At 42.8% G+C, this 23768-nt stretch overlaps 1 protein-coding gene across 1 annotated transcript in view; it reads right to left on the bottom strand.

Moving 5' to 3' along the window:
- The window catches only part of GPR153 (G protein-coupled receptor 153), a 131126-nt gene that overhangs the window by 51458 nt on the left and 55900 nt on the right, over positions 1–23768 (bottom strand). The window contains exon 2 of the mRNA XM_073603662.1: positions 6227–6728. Coding sequence (XP_073459763.1) covers positions 6227–6603 — 377 coding nt within the window. The 5' untranslated portion in view covers positions 6604–6728. The remainder of the gene's footprint in view (positions 1–6226; positions 6729–23768) is intronic.

Here is a 23768-nt window from a genome sequence, read left to right as displayed (position 1 = left end):
TATTTGAAAAGTGAGTTGTATATACGTGGAGTTCTTTTTGCAATTAAAAAATTTTAAACGTTATCACGCTATTGCACGCCTCTGTCATTTCCCGCATGTGATGTATTTGAGGAGAGTCTCTGAACATGCCAGGAGAAAATAGTGACCTCTGAGCTGGGCTATTATGGGAAGTGGCAGGTGGCCTGTGTTCCATACAAGTGTCCCATAAACCTGCATAGGATAAAGGAAGCAAAGGAGGATCTATTGCTATCAATTACAGGCTTATTTTTTAAGCCCCTAAGGTGAGGGTACACCTGGTGGGGGTTGTGTGTGTGCACAACGCATGAAGACACAATTATCACATGGTTGATGTTAATAATATGGACTTTTGCTGTTTAGTTTAAACACTCATCAAGGATTAATTGAAAGTCACGGAGCACGAGCACTTTATTTTCATCTATATGGACTGTTGCTGTTTAGTTTAATAACCTCATTGAGGACTGAGTGCAATGTCACGGAGCACGAGCACTTTATTTATCAAGAAAAAAGAAAAGAAAAGAAAACATTTTTTTTTCTTAACAAGAAAGAGCACTTTATAGTGTTGATATGTTGTTATGCTTTAGACATTTATGTTATTTTGAGTGTTTACTGGATTCATATATTTATATAGTATTGTTCTTATATTTATCAGCGCTGCACAGTGTGTTATATTGATTGCATTATCACCATCTGGGGAAGTGTGGGAAGTGCGGGCAGCTGATTATAGTTATATCACCTGTGTTTATTTTAGGTTAATTTAGGCTAAGACCCCTTTCACACTGGGTCGTTTTGCAGGCGCTATTACGCTAAAAATAGCGCCTGCAAACCGACCTGAAACAGCCGCTCCGGGGCTTACACACTGGAGCGGTGCGCTAGCAGGACGCTGAAAAAAAGCCCTGCTAGCAGCATCATTGGAGCGGTGAAGGAGCGGAGTATACACCGCTCCTTCACCACTCCTGCCCATTGAAATCAATGGGGCACTGCGGCTATACCGCCGGCAAAGCGCCTCTGCAGAGTTGCTTTGCAGTGGTTTTCAACCCTTTCTCGGCCGCTAGCGGGGGTAAAACCGCCCCGCTAGTGGCCGAATACAGCCACTAAAATGGCAGTAAAGCGCCGCTAAAAATAGCGGCGCTTTAACTCCGGCGCACATCCCGCCCCAGTGTGAAAAGGGCCTTAGTGTGGCAGCTCACAAGGTTTTTACCTATTGCTTAATTATAACAAGACACGCAGACCTGGTAAAGCAGCTTTTTTTTAAATAATATTGTCTTTCTTCATTGACAAACTTTCCACTCTGAGCCTTCAGTTCCAGTCCTGTAAAGGAATAATATTCACTCCATCTTCTGCACTTTCATCTCTCTCTCTCCCTGAACTTCTATATCCCTTCACATAATAATATAACACTCTATCCAAGCATGATATATCTCCCTCCACGTTCAAGGAGAGAACTACACAGGCACTGAGCCATGAATTCATTGTGGATCTGAAGGTCATTGCAGGAACCTCGCTTTCTAGGTCAGCAAAGCTCATACATAAACATGCCGAGCTGCTATAAATGGGGAATTTATTAGAGCATCCATTCTTTGCATGACTGTGAGATCCATTCATGAACGCTTTGTTGTAATGTGCTCCACGTTAACCACTTTATTTTTACCTTTTTTTTTTTTTTTTTTGCTTGCAAGCTGAAAGAATTGATTGGGAAATTGTATATTTTCTTTTTCTTTTTTTTTTCTTTTTTTTTTTTTTTTTTTTTTGCTGGCTCTGGATTTCTGACGTTGCATCGCTAATCTAGAATTTCCACATTACCAGAAGAGAAAATAATAATGTGCAATAATCATCCGACGCTGCTCTGCCCGGGCACCTTCCCTATGTAATTACTGCCTAATGCGGTCCTGGAAGCGGAGTAGCTTTGTGCTAGATCGATACATATTTATTACTGCACCTCCAGTATTGATTTATGTGTTTATTCGCTATTTTTTTTTTAATGCGAGTCAGAAAATGGAAGATATCAGGCTGGAGCTTTGTCTAAGGACTGACCAGTTTTTAAAGGGAATGTACCGTCCAAGTGTGTGTTATACATTGGTGAATGTGATCAAGGTGGCATGATAGAAAAGAACTGTGCAGTGCACTGACTATACCAGTGTTTCTCAACCTTCTCAACACAGAGGAACCCTTTGAAATAACATACTGCTCTCAGGGAACCCCTGCTAAATATTACCATATCCACAACTCATGGTACATTAGTGCGATGGTCAATGGGAAGAATTCTCCTTACACTTATGGTGTTTGGGAAGAATTACCCCCTTAAAGATAGCGAAAAAGATCAATGGTGTCAGTAGGAACTTATCTGAGAGGCAGAAATTGCTCATTGCTTGAGGAACCCCTAGAAACCACCGGAGAAACCCTAGTTGAGAAACCCTGGTCTATACAATATAAGAAATCTTCTGTGCTCAAGTATGGCACCAGTCCTTTGAGAAGACTCTCTCTATAACTCGGGCATCTCAAGAATATGAACCTGGTCTCAGTCCCTCCAAAGTCCACTTGGTCTTGCTGTCCTTCTCAGGATGGGGAATCCATAAGCACTAAATATGAGAGAACAAAAGATGGCGCACCAGCTTTGTACATTTTATTTCTAAAGATTAAAAGTAGGCAATATACTCTCAAATGGCAATGGGCAACAAGCTCATCACAAATCTCCAGGAGAACATCCAGAACTGATGTGCACTCCTCCAGATGAACTGGGAAGATGTCACAAAGTCCTGCAGGTGCTAACACATTTAGAGGTTGCCCCCTCTTCATCTGCTGCACTCTGTATGTTCTTATATATGGACTAGGTATCAAAGTAATAGCCCCTAGCCCCAATCACAGTTATTAAGGGGCTGGGTTGGAGGTGGGTCTGGGGGCTATTACTCTGATGCCTAGTCCATATATAAGAAGCACAGTGCAGCAGGCATTTAGCTCTGATGAAAAGGGAGCACCCTTGAAACACGTTAGCATCTGCAGGACTTTGTGATTCTTCCCAGTTCATCTGGAGGTGTGCACATCAGTTCTGGCCGTTCCTCTGGAGATTTGTGATGAGCTTTGTTGTCCATTACGGTTCGCTATTTTTATCTTTAGAAGAAAATGGTGTCTCGGTTAATGCACAAGGCTGGTGCGCCCTCTTTTTGTTCCCTACTATTTAGTGCTTATGGATTCCTCACCCTGAGGGGGGCAACAAGGCAAAGTGGATTTTAGAGGATGGAGACCGGGTTCATATTCTTGAGATGCCTGGGATCTAGAAAGAGTCTTCCCACAGGACTGGTGCCACACTTGAGCACAGATTTATTGTATTGTATAGTCAGTGCACTGGGCAGTTCTTTTCTATTATGCCAGCTTGATCACATTCACATATCTTTTTATCTTTAGAAAAAAAATTGTCTTGGTTAATGGACAAGGCTGGTGCACCTTCCTGTTGTTCTTTCATATCCAGCATCCTGACTGTCCTGGGCATGCAGCACAATACTGTCTCCATCCTGAGCTTGTATGCAGCATCATTTTTGTTGCATTGAATTGGAGCTTGTTGCCATTCTTCCCATTTTTCAGCCTACTCTTGACCAGGTCGGCAGTCTGGTAGTTCAAGAGGAATTCCCAGGTATGGATATTTTTACATAATTACATTGGTCCACCTTGGACCAATGTACAGTGCTTTGAAAAAGTATTCATACCCCTTGAAATTTTCCACATTTTGTCATGTTACAACCAAAATCGTAAATGTATTTTATGTGATAGACCAACACAAAGTGACACATAATTGTAAAGTGGAAGGAAAATGATAAATGATGCAAATAAATATGTGAAAAGTGTGGCGTGTATTTGTATTCAGCCCCCTTTACTCCGATACCCCTAACTAAAATCTAGTGGAACCAATTGCCTTCAGAAGTCACCTAATTAGTAAATAGTCCACCTGTGTGTAATTTAATCTCAGTATAAATACAGCTGTTCTGTGAAGCCCTCAGAGGTTTGTTAGAGAACCTTAGTGAACAATCACCATCTTGAAGGCCAAAGAACACACCAGACAGGTCAGGGATAAAGTTGTGGAGAATTATAAAGCAGGGTTAGGTTATAAAAAAATCTCCCAAGCTTTGAACATCTCATGGAGCTCTGTTCAATCCATCATCGGAAAATGGAAAGAGTATGGCACAACAGCAAACCTACCAAGACATGGCCGTCCACCTAAACTGACGGGCCGGGCAAGGAGAGCATTCATCAGAGAAGAGCCAAGAGGTCCATGGTAACTCTAGAGGAGCTGCAGAGATCCACAGCTCAGGTGGGAGAATCTGTCCACAGGACAACTATTAGTCGTTTTCTCCACAAATCTGCCCTTTATGGAAGAGTGACAAGAAGAAAGACATTGGTGAAAGAAAGTCATAAGAAGTCCTGTTTGCAGTTTGTGAGAAGCCATGTGGGGGACACAGCAAACATGTGGAAGAAGGTGCTCTGGTGAGATGAGACCAAAATTAAACTTTTTGGCCTAAAAGCAAAACGCTATGTGTGGGGGAAAACTAACACTGCACATCACCCTGAACACATCATCCTCACCGTGAAACATGGTGGTGGCAGCATCATGTTGTAGGGATGCTTTACTTCAGCAGGGACAGGGAAGCTGGTCAGAGTTGATGGGAAGATGGATGGAGCCAAATACAGGACAATCTTAGAAGAAAACCTGTTAGAGTCTGCAAAAGACTTGAGACTGGGGCGGAGGTTCACCTTCCAGCAGGACAACGACCCGAAACATACAGCCAGAGCTACAATGGAATGGTTTAGATCAAAGCATATTCATGTGTTAGAATGGCCCAGTCAAAGGCCAGACCTAAATTCAATTGAGAATCTGTGGCTAGACTTGAAAATTTCTGTTCACAGACGCTCTCCATCCAATCTGCCAGAACTTGAGCTATTTTGCAAGGAAGAATGGGCAAAAATTTCACTCTCTAGATGTGCAAAGCTGGTAGAGACATCCCCAAAAAGACTTGAGCTGTAATTGCAGTAAAAGGGGTTCTACAAAGTATTGACCCAAGGGGTCAATTGCCCCCACCCACACTTTTCACATATTTATTTGTAAAAAAATAATTGAAAAACGTTTATCATTTTCCTTCCACTTCACAAGTATTTGCCACTTTGTGTTGGTCTATCACATAAAATCCCAATAAAATACATTTACGTTTTTGGTTGTAACATGACAAAATGTGGAAAATTTCAAGGGGTGTGAATACTTTTTCAAGGCACAGTAACTATGCATTGACCATACCCTCTAGAGCAGCCTTTCTCAACCATTCCCAACCCTTGAAATAACTTTCCGATCTCAGGGAACCCCTGCTAAAAATGACTATATCTATGATATATTAGTGTGATGGTCGGTGGGAAGAATGCTCCTTACACTTGTAGTCATTGGGTAGAATTACCCCCTTACAAATAGCGAAAAAGATTGGTGGAAACTTATCTAAGAGACAAAAATTGCGCATTGGTCAAGGAACCCCTAGCAACCCCTGGAGGATCCCTAGTTGAGAAACCTTGCCCTAGAACAGGGGTCTCCAAACTTTCTAAACAAAGGGCCAGTTTAGTGTCCTTCAGAATTTTAGGAGGGCCAGACTGAGGTCTGTGGGGAGTAGAAAAGGTCCCGTCAGTGGGAAAAAAGAACGCCCCTCGTTTCAGTGAGAGTAATTGTGCCCCATTATTGGTGTAAGTGGGAGGAATTGTGCCCCATTATTGAGGTCATTGGGCCCCATTGTTGGTGTCATTAGATGGAATCGGGAATTATGTCTCATTTTTGGTTTCAGTGAATGAAATAGTGCCCCAAGGGCCAGATAAAAGCAAGCAAAGGGTGCATCTAGGCACAGTTTAGAGACCACTGCTCTAGAAGCTGGAAATCCCTGTATAGACACCCTACTACACCTCTACTACAGTGATCTCCACTAGCTTCCGGGTCCCATGCTGAGCGGCTGCTCTACTGCATTGTGAACGCAGGAGGTCGGCTACTAGGCACAAGCACCATTCAGAGAATGTTTTGCATTTTCTCAATGAATGCAAAGCATTTCCTGATTGGAGGAGGTGAAGAGTGACATCACACCCTGTCCATAACTGTACATCTCCACATTGTCCTAACTCAGTGCTAGCCTGCTTCTCCTGTCCTCACCATAAGGAGGCCCAATCTAAAAATGAATAAAATAAGTCATACCTGTAGTTCACTGGCCAGCGTACCATCCACATGCGATGATAGGACAAGGAAGTGACAGAAAAGCAGGTGACGAGGCTCAGAGTGTAGAAGGTAGACACAAACACTTTGCAGACCCCTTCATTCCACTCATAGTCGGAGTGTTGCTTCCTCAGCTGGACCACAGAGTACATGGTGATTGGTATGGCCACATTAAGGATATGAGTTCCGGCCAGGGTGCAGATTAAAAACTCCAAAGGCTTCCATTTCTTCTGTTTGGCACTTATGCTAAGAATCCCCCAGGCATTGGCTAGAAGTGAGATCCCTGAACAAATCAGCCAGGCTACCGCGTTGTTGTGCAGTCTCTGCTCATCATTCATGGTGGAGGGTGAAGGCACCATTCGGAGAAGAGCTTTGCGGTTCAGATAAAAAAAACAACAGTGACTGCAAATGCATCTTCTGGTAACTTTAGGCTAGTCGTGATATGTTGCGGAAAATGAGAGTACTTCCATTGTGACTGGATATCCTGCAAAATAAGAATAAACAAAACCCTATGAATTTGTTACTGTTGGTAAAATTACCACAACATTTATTATAATCTTTTACCAGATCGTAAGTTCTGAGCCTACAATCGATGACCTGAGCAGAGCCAATGGAAATAATAGGGAGGGTCTGTATAATCTTATCTGTCCAACCATGTTGTGTATTATCAAATGCAATATTCATAAATAGATGAAGCCACTCCTAGGACCCCTTCATTCCTCAACTTCAGCTCGCAAGTGCGCACTCCTCCCATATGCTCAGGTCTGTGGATAAGGGGGTACCACCAGTCCTCATGTACGGGGCACAGGATAGCAGGGGGGCCCAGGCAGCAGAGTGAATCAGATGTGGGCAGGGAGGGTGATCAATGCGGTGGGGCGGCAATTACTGGCACTGATCCCCTGTATGGCTGTCTCTGCAGCAGCTGAAAGCTGGCTTCTTCTCCTCTCCCTCCTACCTGCTTTCAACTGCTACAGGGAGAGAGACATACAAGGTAGACATGTGCAATTAGTTTCGTTTCAAATTGACAAATTTGTTAATTCGGTAAATATCCAAATTTAGGAAAACCCATTTAGCACATTATTCCAAATGTTCGTAAATTCGAATAGTCGTAAATTCGATATTTTCGAATATTCAAAAATTCGTAAATTCGAAAATCTGTAATAATAAACAAACTAATAATAACTTAACTATTACTAACTATTAAATTATAGGTATTTGAATTTCCTTTCAAATTTGTCTGTTGGTGAACGTAACAAATACGAATTTATCCAAAGTTACCAATTATCTGAAATAACGAATGCCGCATCTAAACTAATGGAACGTAGTGAATTGATAATAATAAATAACAATAATGATAATAAAAACTTTCCATTATTATTATGATTTATTATTAATTTGTTCTGTTCCAATTGTTTAGATGCGGCATTCTTTATTTCGGATAATTCGTAACTTCAGGTAAATTTGTATTTGTTACGCTCACTAACAGACAAATTGGTGCCACACATTGGGGGGGGGGGTCAGGCCAGCTATCAGGGACGGGACAAGGCAGGGCGGGTGCTCTGCAGCTGGCTCTCTATATTTGTGTGTGTCAGCAGCGATGCTCCTCTGTGTTATTCGGCTCACAGTCGGGCTCTTTACTGCACCTCTGGCTGCTTTCTGCATGTGCACCCCTCGTGTGTACTGACACTGACAGTACTATATTTTGGATTGCAGCTCCTCTCGTGTCTCACAGGGACATGTAGAAGCAGGACCTGGGACTAGGAAGACCACCTTACAAGTGGGGGTGTGAGTACAAGTGAAGGTAGAAGGCTGTTTGTGTACGGGGGGGGCAGCTTAGTGTGTACAGGTGTGTTGGGGAGCTGAGTGCGTAGAGGTGTGATGGGGGGGCTGAGTGTGTAGAGGCGTGAAGAGGGACAGAGTGCGTAGAGGCATGAGGGGGGCTGAGTGCGTAAAGGCGTGAGGAGGGGCTGAGTGCATAGAGGTGTGAGGGGGGCCGAGTGCGTAAAGGTGTGAGGGGGCCGAGTGCGTAAAGGTGTGAGGGGGCCGAGTGCGTAGAGGTGTGAGGGGGGCTGAGTGCGTAGAGGTGTGAGGGGGGCTGAATGCGTAGAGGTGTGAGGGGGGGCTGAATGCGTAGAGGTGTGAGGGGGGGACTGAGTGCGTAGAGGTGTGAGGGGGGGCTGAGTGCGTAGAGGTGTGAGGGGGGCTGAGTGCATAGAGGTGTGAGGGGGACTGAGTGTGTACAGGCATGGTCAGTGAAGGGGGGGGTGCCAGATATAGGATCCGCCCTGGGTGCCAAATGCTCTAGGTACGCCCCTGTAGAGGAATCAGGACCTCCTTCCTCTTGCTGGTGACCTCTCTTATGATCCATCCTAGAATTCTATTCGCCTTTCGCTCTGACCGTGACCGGAGGATATTTCCTTCCACTCCCGAGTCCCACACTGTCCTGTAAGGCAAATTAGGCCGTGAGGCCCTTGTGAGGGCGAGGCCTAAGGCGACCGCCTAATTTGCCTATTTAAAGAGCCGCCTCTGCTGCATGGCCACACTGATTACTCATTTTACAATCATCTGAATAAGAATTCCAAATCTTTGTCCATGCAAGACTAGTCACTTATCTTTGGTTCAACTGTATTAGCTGTTTGCCTGGAGTTCAGCTTTCAGTAGTTACGGGGTATAAAAAAAAAAAACCCTTACTAGACCACAATTCCATACACTTATTTTTACCAGCTCAGTTAATCTTCTTGTGGAAACATTTTTTGACAGGAAGCCAAAAAGCCTTTGAGCAGCAGCCGAACACCTTTCCTTCAAAGTACAAAATGTAATAAAAAACAATGATTCACCAAAGTGTGGGCTTTTCAATGCAAGAGACAAGAATAAGCCAAGCGCGGCGATACTTATGTCAAGTGACCTTTACATCTTAATAATCACACTCTGCCATCACACTAATCTCTACTCCATGCATAATCTTTTAAACACCTTGTTTAAATGGAAAATGCGGTCTATTTATAATACTGTGATTTTTCTTGTTATTTTATACCGCATCAGCCGGGGAAATACAAGACCAGAACTAAACTCACTTCTATATGAATGAATAATGATCCCTTCTTCTCCACCTACACAAGGGTCTCGGTCAGCTTATTAAAAGTTAGAACTTTGGCCTCCCGTTAAAATAAAAAAATATGTGCTACAGCACCTAATTATAAATGCATCTGCACAGTTTTCTCTTAGCTCCTCTGAGAAGTCCAACAAAAATATGTATTGATTCTGCCAGTTAAGTCCACATCATGGAGGTTCCTGTGATGGGGTGGCAACAATGCTGCACTACTCCTGAATTCAGAGCAGAGTTGCCACTCTTGTGTAGGCTGAGCCTGCTTGTAATACTGTGGGATGAAACAATGTTGAAGGGGGGTGTGACTATTGGCATTGTCACTGCAAAAATCAGAGGGGAGGTGAAGGAAGGTTTGTAAATCACATACTAGCTGGATTTGGGACTTGTTCAGACTATCAAAGGAGACTTTAGTTGTAATTTAACTGATATGGACTTCTATGATATCTCTCTGCAGATTATACCCAGATCTTTATGTTGCTGACCTCCTGCTAGAACCATTGCTTGCATGACTTAAAAGAGAAGTATGAAATTTCAAAATAAAAAACATACTTACCTAAGTAGATGTAGCATCGATCTGATGCTGCATCTGTCCCCCTGTCAGCTCTAAGACTGAGCAATCAAAGACCGCTGATCGCTCAGTACTCGGTATTCAGTCTGCAGAGATCTGGTGGCTGTCAGTCACCGACTCTCTGCTCTGCCCCTCCAGTGCTCACTGGAGCACTGGGCTGTGAAGGGGGCGGGAGCGGCTTGCTCAGGGTCAGGGCAAATTAAAGTACATACTAATGCCCAGACATGCTCCAGTATTCCCTACTGAACCCACATGCATTTGCATTAATTATTTCACAGGAATAGTGAGGGGTGGTTATTGCCACTGGCTGAAGATATTGGAAGCAGCAAATCTGGACTTACAGTATCTCACAAAATTGAGTACACCCCTCACATTTTTGTAAATATTTTCTTCTCTCTTGTGTGACAACACTGAAGAAATGACACTTGTCTACAATGTAAAGTAGTGAGTGTACAGCTTGTATAACAGTGTAAATTTGCTGTCCCCTCAAAATAACTCAACACACAGCCATTAATGTCTAAACCGCTGGCAACAAAAGTGAGTACACCCCTAAGTGAAAATTCCAAATTGGTCCCAAATAGAACTTTTTATCTCCCTGGAGTCATGTAGTGTTACAAGGCCTCAGGTGTGAATGGGGAGCAGGTGTGTTAAATTTGGTGTTATCGCTCTCACTCTCTCATACTGGTCACTGGAAGTTCAACATGGCACCTCATGGCAAAGAACTCTCTGAGGATCTGATGAAAAGAATTGTTGCTCTACATAATGATGGCCTAGGCTATAAGAAGATTGGCAAGACCCTGAAACTGAGCTGAAGCACTGTGGCCAAGACCATACAGCGGTTTAATAGGACAGGTTTCATTCAGAACAGGCCTCGCCATGGTCGACCAATGAAGTTGAGTGCATGTGCTCAGTGTCATATCCAGAAGTTGACTTTGAGCCCTTTCACACTGGTGTGGGGTCATTTCTTCAGTGTTGTCACATGAAAGGATAGAATAAAATATTTACAAAAATGTGAGGGGTGTACTTTTGTGAGATACTGTAAGTCCAGATTTGCTGATTCTAATATCTTCAGCCAGTGCCAATAATAACCCTTCACTATTCCTGTGAAATAATGAATGCAGATGCATGTGCATTCATTAGGGAATACTGGGGCATGTCCGGGCATTAGTATGTACTTTAATTTGCCCAGGTTATATAAACATACTACAAAAAAAAGGAAAACTAAAGTCAATAGGGACGGCAAATTGGACAGCAGCAGCTATGTTGTAGAAAAAGTCTTTTGGGAAAAGTCTGGCAACATCATAGGTCCGCATAGACATGTTGCTGTCATGATTGTTGACCTTTTTAGAAAAGACGGGCTTTGAAGCTGCACAGCATAGGGAACTGCGTTTTCGATAAAGGCAGCAGCATGGGGGGGGGGGGGGGTAAGACCTGGGAACATGTGCAGTATTTAATGCAGCGGCCAGGGAAAGACAAAATACTTGTTGGCAAAGAGTCTGAGGGTATATACCTAGACACAGAAGCCAGGCCAATTTAAACTAAGCATGTGGGGGTAAAATCTATAAGCAGGAGTTACCTTCAGTGAAAACCATATGCAAAAAATAATCAGCATATTCTGAAATATAGACGAGTCAAATGAAAGTTTACCATCTAGGGCATGGTTTCTCAACCGGGGTTCCATGGTATCCTAGGGTTCAGGGCTTTTCTTAATATTGATTGGACCCTGGGCAAAAATTTTCTTGCCCCCCCCCAGTTTCGCTTTCCACCTGCTCTGAGACATACAATAAATAGCAGCTAGACTCAAAAGCAGTTTACTGATTCAGATCAGGCAGCGATTGCGATTGGTTGTCAGAGCTTACAGCGTATCATTAACGCTCACTGACTGGTTGCTAGAGGTTACAGCAAACATTACGGCTCACTGATTAGTTGCTAGAGGTTACAGCACATGATTTCTGTTTATTGGTTGGTTGCTAGAGATTACTGTACATCAATACTGCTCACTGATTGGTTACTGCACATCATTACTGCTTACTGATTGTTTGCTAGAAGTTACAGCACATCATCTCCTCACCGCCTGCACACCATGGACTGGGGAGGTGAAGGGACCCGTTAATAGACAGAAAACTACTAGGGATCCTAGGACTCCTGGGATCAGTGGCAGTGCTGGGGGGAGGGGAGGGTGTGATGAATGGCAATGCTGATTTTTTTTTTTTTTTTTTTTTACCGACTACCAAAATAAAGAGGAGTTTCAACACTGGCCACCAATGTAATAGGGGTTTACACTGACCACTAATGTAATAGAAGCATTCACAGTAACCACCAATGTAAGGGGGACATTCACACTGGCCTCTAGTGTTAATGAAAGGATTCTACACCAAGCACCAATGTAATGAGATTTACACTGACCACCAATGTAACCGAGACATTTAGCCTGCGTTCACATTTGTGTGTCCGGAACGCATGCTAAATCGATTTCCTGACACCACAGAAACATACCGCCCTTTAGCAGATACACAGCAGTGCCATTAATTGTTAATGACACCCTCAGGCATCTGCTGGCATGTCCTTTGGCACCATGTGATTTTGGAAAAGGGTTAGGGACTTTCTTCCGCATTTGTAGCGCATAGAGCAGCCCATTGAAATGAATGAGCTTCCCTACACGTGACCTACACCTTTATCCAACTTCGGTACATCTTTGCATCCTAAAACCCATGCTAACCTCTGCACCCCAAACTTCCCCCATCCTCTCCACTCCAATCCCCCTCCCTTTTAACTCTACATGCCTCCTCTGCTCATCTTTGCACCCACCTTCCTTACCTCCATACATCCCCTCCTTGCTCACCTGTGCACCCCAAACTGTAATTCCTTCTCTGCCTACCTCTGCACACCTCGCACTACCCTCCCCCCACTAATTCACTTACTTTTGCAGAACAGGCTGATGGTAGGCTTAATGACCACAGTTGTGGACAGGATTTTCAAGCATGCCCCTTTATTTCCCCAGTGGGCAGCATTCAGTATAGGTGATGGTGGATATGACCTCAGGGGAGCATGATATACATATGAATACCACCTCTGTTTACATACGAATGCTGCTATTTACATATCAATGCCGGTATTTACATGTAAACACAGGGTCTGCAGGTGAGTCATCTGTACACAACAATAGGGCAGAGCTGGGCAGCATTAGTAACAGAACTTCACACTGAGATATCAGGACACAGAACGGAACTAAAACCTCAAGGGATGAGGGAATTTAAAATGGGATAGTTGGCAAGTATGAGACAGCTGCTTTGGGCCCCACAACAATGAAGCGGCAGCTGCCCTTTTTGCCCTGCCTTAAAGAAGGCCCTGCTAGGGTTCCTCCAGAGGTTGCTAGAGGTCTGTTGAGCAGAGAGCAATTTCGGCCCCTCAAATAGGTTCCCACTGACATCATTGATCTAGTTAGCTATCTGTAATTCTTCAGTGATTCTTCCCAATGACCATCGCACTGATGTAGCCTGACGTGTAGATGCCAATGGTTTAGACATTAATGGCTGTGTGTTGAGTTATTCTGAGGGGCAGCAAATTTACACTGTTATACAAGCTGTACACTCACTACTTTACATTGTAGCAAAGTGTCATTTCTTCAGTGTTGTCACATGAAAAGATAGAAGAAAATATTGATAATGACCCCAAACACACCTCCAAGATGAACACTGCCTTGCTAAAGAAGCTGAGGGGAAAGGTGATGGACTGGCCAAGCTTGTCTCCAGACCTAAACCCTATTGATCATCTGTGGGACATCCTCAAACAGAAGGTGGAGGAGCGCAAGGTCTCTAATATCCACCAGCTCTGTGATGTTATCATGGAGGAGGGGAAGAGGACTCCAGTGACAACCTGTGAAGCTCTGGTGAACTCCATGCCCAAGGGGGTTAAGGCAGTGCTGGAAAATAATGGTGGCCACACAAAATATTGACACTTTGGGCCCAATTTGGACATTTTCACTTAGGGGTGTACTGACTTTTGTTGCTAGCGGTTTAGATATTAATGGCTGTGTGTTAAGTTATTTTGAGGGGACAGCAAATTTACACTGTTATACAAGCTGTACACTCACTACTTTACATTGTAGACAAGTGTCATTTCTTCAGTGTTGTTACATGAAAAGATAGAAGAAAATATTTACACAAATGTGAGGGGTCTACTTACTTTCGTGAGATGCGTGTCACCCGTGTCTTTAGCTGTATGAGGACACAAAGTTGCCGTTGTCTTGTAAAGTATAAAAACATGTTTCTTAATCTCTCATTCATTTTGCGCTCCGATTTCCCCGTAGAATGGGAAGGCACAGATCGGGTTTTCATGGCGTTTCATTAACTCAAAGAAAGTTTTCCTGGACTTGGCCCTCGTTAGAAATTCTGAATCACATTTTCCATCGCCGGCCTAATTGGAACCATTTGGTTTTGCACGTGTCTGATATAAACAGACCTCGTCCACAGATGTGGGTTTTATGGACTTGCATCTTCAGAGTGGCTCCTGGCTATGCTGTGCGCTGCATTGGGTTAGTGGGGCGGGGGGGTGGCATGCTTTAATCTTAGCCGTCCGCTGATTGCGTTTTCCATTACAAAACAAAAAGTTTGGACTTTACCAGATGCTTGGAGCTCTGTAGTCAATTTTCCATTACAAGTGTAAGTAGCCAGTGCTTCCTCCATCCCCAGGTGGCTTCGTCTGTTATAAAGCCCTACCCCGCTTCCACACATTCATACCAAAAAAAAAAAACTAAAAGGATCTATTTATTAAAAAAAATGTGCATAACTTTTTGTCCAGCAAATCTGCATGTACATTCGCTCTGTGCGACTTGGGAAAAAAAAAACAAATGTTCTTTAGGCTCTTTCCTTTTCTGCCAAATATTCTTCGGATTAAACCCAAAACTAAAAATGTCATATATTGCAGCTTACCAATCATTCGTTCCCCCCCCCCCCCCCCTCTGTTTTTACTTGCAGATCTGACCTGTAACATACCTCCTGTATTAGAACACCCCAACCCACTATTAAATCCAAAACTAAAAAAAAAAATATTCCCCTCCATCTAATACAACCTTTCTCAACCTTTTCAACACAGAGGAACCCTAAAAAAAATTCTCCAGTCTCAGGGGAACCCCTGCTAAAAATTAAAAATCTACAACTCATGGTACATTGGTGTGATGGTCAGTGGGAAGAATGTTCCTTAAACTTGTGGTCATTAGGAAGAATTACCCCTTTACAGATAGTTAAAAAGATCAATGGTGTCATTGAGAACTTTTCTGAGAGGCAGAAATTGACCATTGCTCAAGGAACCCCTAGCAACCTCTGGAGGAACCCTGGTTGAGAAATCCTGATCTAATAACTCCTCACCCCCACACCCCTACATCGAATACATCATCCCTTCTTTTCCCTACATCCGAGACATCTTTCCTTTTTCCCATCATCCCTTCTTCTCCCTACATTTGTTTCTTCCTTCCTTTATCCTACCATCCATTCGTCCTACTTTTGATACATCTTTCCCTTTTCCCATCATGCCTTCTCCCTACATCTGATACATTCTTCCTTTATCCCATCATCCCTTCCACCTACGCATGTTGGATCCTTCCTTTAAACCATCATCCCTTCTCTCTACATCTGATGGCTCTTTCCTTTAACTCAGTGGTCTCCAAACTATGGCTCAGGGGCCGAATGCAGCCCTTTGCTTCCCTTTATCCAGCCCTTGGGGCACTATTCCTCCCACAGATACAAGGCATGATTCCTCCCACTGACACCAGTGATGGGGGAACTATTCCTCCCAATGACACCAATGATGGGGCACTATTCCTCCCACTGACACCAATGATGGGGCACTATTCCTCCCACTGACACCAATGGTGGGACACTATTCCTCCCACTGACACCAATGGTGGGACACTATTCCTCCCACTGACACCAATGGTGGGACACTATTCCTCCCACTGACAACAATGATGGGGCACTGTTCCTCCCACTGACACCAATGATGGAGCACTGTTCCTTCGATTTGACGCCAACAATGGGGCACTATTTCTCCCACTGATACCAATGATGGGGCACTATTCCTCCCACTGACACCAACAATGGGGCACTATTTCTCCCACCGATACCAATGATGGGGCATTGTTTACTCCCATTGATGTCAGGGCATTTTCTACTCTGGCCACAGTCCGGCCCCCCTCAAAGTCTGAAGGACAATAAACTGGTCCTTTGTTTATAAAGTTTGGAGGCCCCTGCTTTAACCCATCATCCCTTTTCTCTACATCTGATACATTTCTCCTTTTTCCCCATCATTCCTTCTCTCTACGTTTGATAGATCCTTCCTTTAACCCATCATCCCTTCCCTCTACACCTTTCCTTTATCCCATCTCTCTATATCTGATACATTCTTCCTTTTATCCCATCATCCCTTCCACCTACGCCTGTTGAATTTTTCCTTTAACCCATCATCCCTTCTCTCTACATTTGATGAATTCTTCTTTTATCCCATCATCCCTTCTCTCTACATTTGATGAATTCTTCTTTTATCCCATCATCCCTTCTCTCTACATTTGATGAATTCTTCTTTTATCCCATCATCCCTTCTCCCTACATTTGATGAATTCTTCTTTTATCCCATCATCCCTTCTCCCTACATCCGATACATCCTTCCTTTATCCTACCATCCATTCTTCCTACTTCCAATACATTCTTCCTTAATTCCATTATCACTTCTGCCTATATCTGATGAATCCTTTGTTTATTCCATCATCCCATCTCCCTAGATCTGATACATTCTTCTTTTATCCCATCATCCATTCGCCTTACATCTGATACATCCTTCTTTTATCCCTTCAATCCTTCTCTTTACACCTGATGGATCCTTCCTTTATCCCATTATACCTGCATCTGATGAAATCCTGCCTTTATCCAGTCATTCCTTCTTCCTGCATATGGTGGATCCTTCCTTCGTTCCATCATCCCCTCTACCTACATCTGATGGATCCTTCCTTTATCCCATCAATCCTTCTCTCTACATATGATACATCCTTCCTTTATCCTATTATCCCTTATCCCTACATCTGATGAATCCTGCCTTTATCCAATCATGCCCTCTCCTTGCATATGATGGATCTTTCCTTACTTCCATCATCTCTTCTACCTACATCTGATACACCCTAGGAAGACTAAGTGAAAATGTCCAAATTGAGGCCACCATTATTTTCCAGCACTGCCTTAACCCTCTTGGGCATGGAGGTCACCAGAGCTTCACAGGTTGCCACTGGAGTCCTCTTCCCCTCCTCCATGAAGACATCACGGAGCTGGTGGATGTTAGAGACCTTCCGCTCCTCCACCTTCCGTTTGAGGATGTCCCACAGATGCTTAATAGGGTTTAGGTCTGGAGACATGCTTGGCCAGTCCATCACCTTTACCCTCAGCTTCTTTAGCAAGTCAGTGGTTGTCTTGGAGGTGTGTTTGGGGTCGTTATCATGTTGGAATACTGCCCTGCGGCCCAGTCTCCGAAGGGAGGGGATCATGCTCTGCTTCAGTATGTCACAGTACATGTTGGCATTCATGGTTCCCTCAATGATCTGTAGCTCCCCAGTGCCGGCAGCACTCATGCAGCCCCAGACCATGACACTCCCACCACCATGCTTGACTGTAGACAAGACACACTTGTCTTTGTCCTCCTCACCTGGTTGCCCCCACACACGCTTGTCACCATCTGAACCAAATAAGTTTATCTTGGTCTCATCAGACCACAGGACATGGTTCCAGTAATCCATGTCCTTAGTCTGCTTGTCTTCAGTAAACTGGTTGCGGGCTTTCTTGTGCATCATCTTTAGAAGAGGCTTCCTTCTGGGACGACAGCCATGCAGACCAATTTGATGCAGTGCGCGGCGTATGGTCTGAGCACTGACAGGCTGACCCCCCCACCCCTACAACCTCTGCAGCAATGCTGGCAGCACTCGTACGTCTATTTCCCAAAGACAACCTCTGGATATGACGCTGAGCACGTGACCTCAACTTCTTTGGTGGACCATGGCGAGGCCTGTTCTGAGGGGAACCTGTCCTGTTATACCGCTGTATGGTCTTGGCCACCGTGCTGCAGCTCAGTTTCAGGGTCTTGGCAATCTTCTTATAGCCTAGGCCATCTTTATGTAGAGCAACAATTCTTTATTTCAGATCCTCAGAGAGTTCTTTGCCATGAGGTGCCATGTTGAACTTCAGTGACCAGTATGAGAGAGTGAGAGCGATAACACCAAATTTAACACACCTGCTCTCCATTCACACCTGAGACCTTGTAATACTAACGAGTCACATGACACCCGGGAGGGAAAATGGTTAATTGGGCCCAATTTTGACATTTTCTCTTAGGGGTGTACTGACTTTTGTTGCCAGCGGTTTAGACATTAATGGCTGTGTGTTGAGTTATTTTGAGGGGACAGCAAATTTACACTGTTATACAAGCTGTACACTCACTACTTTACATTGTAGACAAGTGTCATTTCTTCAGTGTTGTCACATGAAAAGATAGAAGAAAAGATTTACCAAAATGTGAGGGGTGTACTCACTTTTGTCAGATACTGTATATAGGAACGGCTTTACCTGCTGAATGATTTGTATTCATGTCCATCCAGTCCTGGGATTTACACAGCTCTGCCACACAGCCCTATCCTAATTTTGCTCTGCTAAAACATACACTCACCGGCCACTTTATTAGGTACACCTGTTAAATTGCTTGGTAACACAAATTGCTAATTAGCCAATCACATGGCAGCAACTCAATGCATTTAGGCATCTAGACTTGGTGAAGACGACTTGCTAAAGTTCAAACTGAACATCAGAATGGGGGAAGAAAGGGGATCTCTGTGACTTTGAACGTGGCATGGTTGTTGGTGGCAGACGGGCTGGTCTGAGTATATCTGGGATTTTCACACACAACCATCACTCGGGGATTACAGAGAATGGTGGGAAAAAGAGAAAATATCCAGAGAATATTTATAGTCTCCCTCCAATCCCTGGGTGAGAAAGGCCCAGAAGGTGGAGGGACAGGCCATAAATATTCTGGAGCCTGGCCATGTGGGGAGCAGAGTTGAGGGTCCAGTCGTCTGGAGGGGGACCCCTGTGCTGGGGAGGCTCTGCCTCAGGGCAGAAGGAAGCAGTCGAAGCCTCACACCCTTTTCAGCCTCCGCTAGGCTTAGGGGAAGCCATCCTAGGAGCCATTGGGACCTGTCCAGCAGGAGGCCTGTTCAGTAGTCATATGTGCTTCAGGGTTCACCAAAGAGACTGAGTGACTTCAGGGTTCACCAAAGGGACTGAGTAACTGTAACCACTTGCCGACCGTGCTATAGCCGAATTACGGCTACAGTGTGGTCGTCCAGTTATGGGAAGGTGTCTATTGTCGGCCCCCCAGAAACATGCCCCGTGCACACCCGGTGGGCTCCGTGATCGCTGTGCCCTTCGGACACAGCTGATCACAGATCGGGGTAAAGAGCCAATCACAGCTCATCATGATGTAAACACACTTGCTGATTAGCAGCATTCCTTTCCTCACACTGTCACAGCGTGAGGAGAGGAGAAAGCCAGAAACTGGCAAGTGTGACAGGGGACATCTACACTACTATTCAGGGCACTGATCATCATTGTGCTGATTATCAGTGCAGCCCCAACAGTGCTAATAAGTGCCGCTAATCAGCGCCGCTTTTCTGTGCCCATCAGTGAAGCCTCATCAGTGCCTCCTCAGTGCCCATCAGTGCTGCCTATTAGTGCCCACCAGTGCTGCCTATCAGTGCCCACCAGTGCAACCTCATCAGTGCCCATCAGTGCAGCCTATAAGTGCTACCTATCAGTGCCCATCAGTGCAACCTTATCAGTGCCCATCAGGGCAAGCTCATCAGTGCCCATCAGTGCAGCCTATTAGTGCTGCCTATCAGTGCCCATCAGTGCAACCTTATCAGTGCCCATCAGGGCAAGCTCATCAGTGCCCATCAGTGCAACCTCATCAGTGCAGCCTATCGGTGCCCATTAGTGCAACCTCATCATTGCAGCCTATCGGTGCCCATTAGTGCTGCCTATTGGTGCTCATCAGTGCAACCTCATCAGTGCCCATCAGTGCTGCCTATCAGTGCTGCCTATTAGTGGCCATCAGTGCAGCCTCTTCAGTGCTCATCAGCAGGGCCGTGACAAGGGGTGGGCAGGAGGGACGGCTGCCCTGGGCACTGTGCTATCATGTGAGGTGGGGGAGGGGATTTGTATTGGGAGGGGGAATTTGGGGGATGGCAGGGGATAAGAATTGCTCCTATAGGAGGGGAAATTTAGGTAGGCATGCTAGAAGTGGAGATTTGTGTTGGGACGGCGGATGGGGTAAGAAGATCTGTGCTGGGGGGGGGGGGGTTGTGCTAGAAAAGGTAATATGGTAGGGGGGGGGGGATTTGTGCTAGGGGGGGATATTTTTGAAGGGGGGGGGGAATTAGTGCTAGGCTAGGGGAATGGGGAGAATTTGTGCTGGGGGGGGGGGGGTTGGAGTGGGGGAAGAGGATTTGTATGGGGAGGGGGGAATTGTGCTGGGGTCATATGGGGAATGAGAGGATTTAAGCTGGGGGGGGGGGGCAGAGATTAGTGCTGGGAAGGGGATTTCAGCGGGGAGTGGATTTGTATGGGGAGGAGGGGAAATATATGCTTAGGGGGTAGGCAGGGTAGGCATGCAGATTAGTACTCGGGGGAATTTTTGCTGGCACATAATGCTCATACATCTTGGGGGGGGGGGGGGGGGGTGCAATTTGGAATGTGCGCCTTGGGCTCTAGATGACCTTGTCCCGGCACTGCTCATCAGTGAAGGAGAAAAATGACCCTTTTGAAAAATTTTGTAACAAAAATGAAGAGTAATGTTTTGTTTTTTCAATTTCTTTGGTCTTTTTTTTTCATTTGTTTAGCAAAACTCAGAGCCTGTTAGAAGAGTTTTAAGAGTTAGAAGAGAAGCACCCAGCTAGCTTTTCTACTAAGGGGCAGCTTAGAGTCACCCAAAGCCAGTACAGCTTGGGGGGAATCTAAGGAGCAGCCAGGTGCCCTGGCATTGTCTATAGAAAAAGAGCATCTGCATTCAGTGTTGGGCATATTGGTGGCATCAGTTCAGCTGATCCCATTCATCCCGCAAGTAGTGACTTTTGGCAGCCAGAAAGTTAGCAAGTTCCCATCCCTATCCAAGTTCATCCCCTAATAAAATAAAACACAATGGATTGGTTTTTGACTACAGAGAAAGAGAGAGACGGAAAATTCCTGTTACCTGGCTGTGCATGTGAGGGGAACCCAAAAATCCAGCGGCCCCTGAGGGGGGGAGCACTACACGTGGTTGGGTTCCGCTTTAAGCTGGTTATCTGCTAGAAGGACTGCTGGGGGTTTATTTATTTATTTTTTTATTCCATCCCAGAGTTGGACCTTAAATATACCCGGAGCTGTGACTTTTACCCCCCCCCCCCCCAACGGAGTGCCCCTTTAACACCGACTTCTCACCGCCGTAAGTGCCGAAAGTAAAACAAATGATCTCCTGGTTGCTTAATATAACCGGATTCCTATTAAGAATTGACACAGCCCACACACAGCTGGAAATGAGAAGAGGATTGAAATGCCGGTCTCATTACAGCAGAATGGGATCTTCAATAATGTATTCCGGCAAGCTCAATCTACTGGAAAAAAAATAGATTTATTAAAGACGTCGTGTCACTGAGAAAATTACAATGTGTTTGAATATATACTCCTAAAATATAAAATGAAAGAAATATATTTTTGAATATATAAAACATATTATTTAAAAAATGTTAAAATTATAAAACACTATTATATGTATTTCATATATTATACATATTTTTATGTTATTTAAAAAACATATTTTGCATATAAAAAATATAAACCCTTAAACATAAAACATTCTAAATATATTTTAAATATTTTTTTTAAATATTTGTATCATTTAAAAAATATATTTTACATTTAAAATTATAAAATATATGTACCTAAATATAAAGTGATATAAAACAATATAAATATATTTAAATTATATATTTTTTAATATTTGTATTATTAAAAAATATATTTTTTACATATAAAATATACGCACTTAAATATAAAACAATATAAATGTATTTAAAATATGTTTTATATATATGTATTTATATTATTTAAAAAAATAATTTTACATATAGAAATATAAACTCTTATTTAAATATATTTTAAATATTAAAATATATATATTAAAATATATTTTACATATAAAAATATAAAATATATGCACTTAAACATAAAATTATATAAATATATTTTATATATTTCTTTATATTTATATATTTTTGAAATATATTTTACATTTATAAATATGAAATGTATGCACTTAAATATAAAATTATATAAATATATATTGTATTTTTTTTAGATTATTTTTAAAAAAAGTATAAAAATATAAAATATATGCACTTAAATATAAAACCATATATATATATATACATTTTTATTTATAAAATATATATTTTACATACAGAAATATAAACTCATATAAAAGGAATGAAATCTATTTTAAATATTATATTTTTTAATATTTATATTGATTAAAATATATTTTACATATAAAATATATGCACCTAAAATTAAATGACATAAATATATTTTATTTATTTCTTTATATTTATATTTTTTAAATATATTTTACATTTATAAATATGAAATATTTGTACTTTAAATATAACATTATATAAATATATTTTAAATATATATTTTTTTATATTATTTAAAATATATATTTTAAATTTAAAAATATAAAATATATACACTTAAATATAAAACAATGTCATTTTTATATATATTTATATTATTCAAAATATATATTTTACATATAGAAATATAAACGCTTATATATAAAAGAATTTAAATATATTTTAAATATTATATTTTTTAATATTTATATTAAAAATATATTTTACATATAAAAATATAAAATATATGCACTTAAATATAAAGCAATACAAATGAATCTTATATATATACATACTGCATATGGTGAACAACCTGGGATGCCCATTCAAGGCTCACCAGTAAATTTCCATTAGAAATAAAATAATAGTAAAAATAAAATTAAAAAAAAAAAAAAATTTTAAATACTGTCTCGTAAATGTAGTTTAGCTTGCTTTATAACTACGTAGCTTTCTGTAACAAAGGTTTAGTTTACATTGCGTATCATAAACAATTGAACAAGTGCTGGGTTTTTTTTTTTGTACGGTCGCTTTCACCTTTGTAATATCACAGCACTCCTGATCTCCAGCAGCCTTTTTGCAGCCACTTCCTGCAGTTATGGCTACATGCCATGTCTCAGATGGTGACAACAGTGGACCTATCCTGTCTAATGTGTGTTGGCCGGTCTGCAAAAATCAGTCTGTGCTGATGTACCAGAGATTTGGGGGAAATCGAAAAGGAGACTATTGGACAGATTGAAACATTTTAGTTATTATGATGTAGTATACTGTGTGCCAAATACATTTTTTAATTGTTTTTGCACTTCCAAATATTGATCAAAAGTGTTGGCCTTTGACACAGAGAACCCTGAGGCATCAGAGAACCCTGAGGCGTCACAGAACCCTGAGGCGCCACAGAACCCTGAGGCGTCAGAGAGCCCTGAGGCGTCAGAGAACCCCGAGGCATCAGAGAACCCTGAAGTGTTAGAGAACCCTGAGACGTCAGAGAAGTGTTAGAGAACCCTGAGGTGTTAGGGAACTCTGAGGTGTTAGAGAACCCTGAGGTGTCAGAGAACCCTGAGGTGTCGGAGAACCCTGAGGTGTCAGAGAACCCTGAGGCATCAGAGAACCTTGAAAA

This window comes from Aquarana catesbeiana, linkage group LG10, assembly GCF_042186555.1.
Source record: "Aquarana catesbeiana isolate 2022-GZ linkage group LG10, ASM4218655v1, whole genome shotgun sequence".
In the NCBI taxonomy this organism is placed as follows: domain Eukaryota; kingdom Metazoa; phylum Chordata; class Amphibia; order Anura; family Ranidae; genus Aquarana; species Aquarana catesbeiana.
This window is presented reverse-complemented; position numbering and strand designations above follow the sequence as displayed.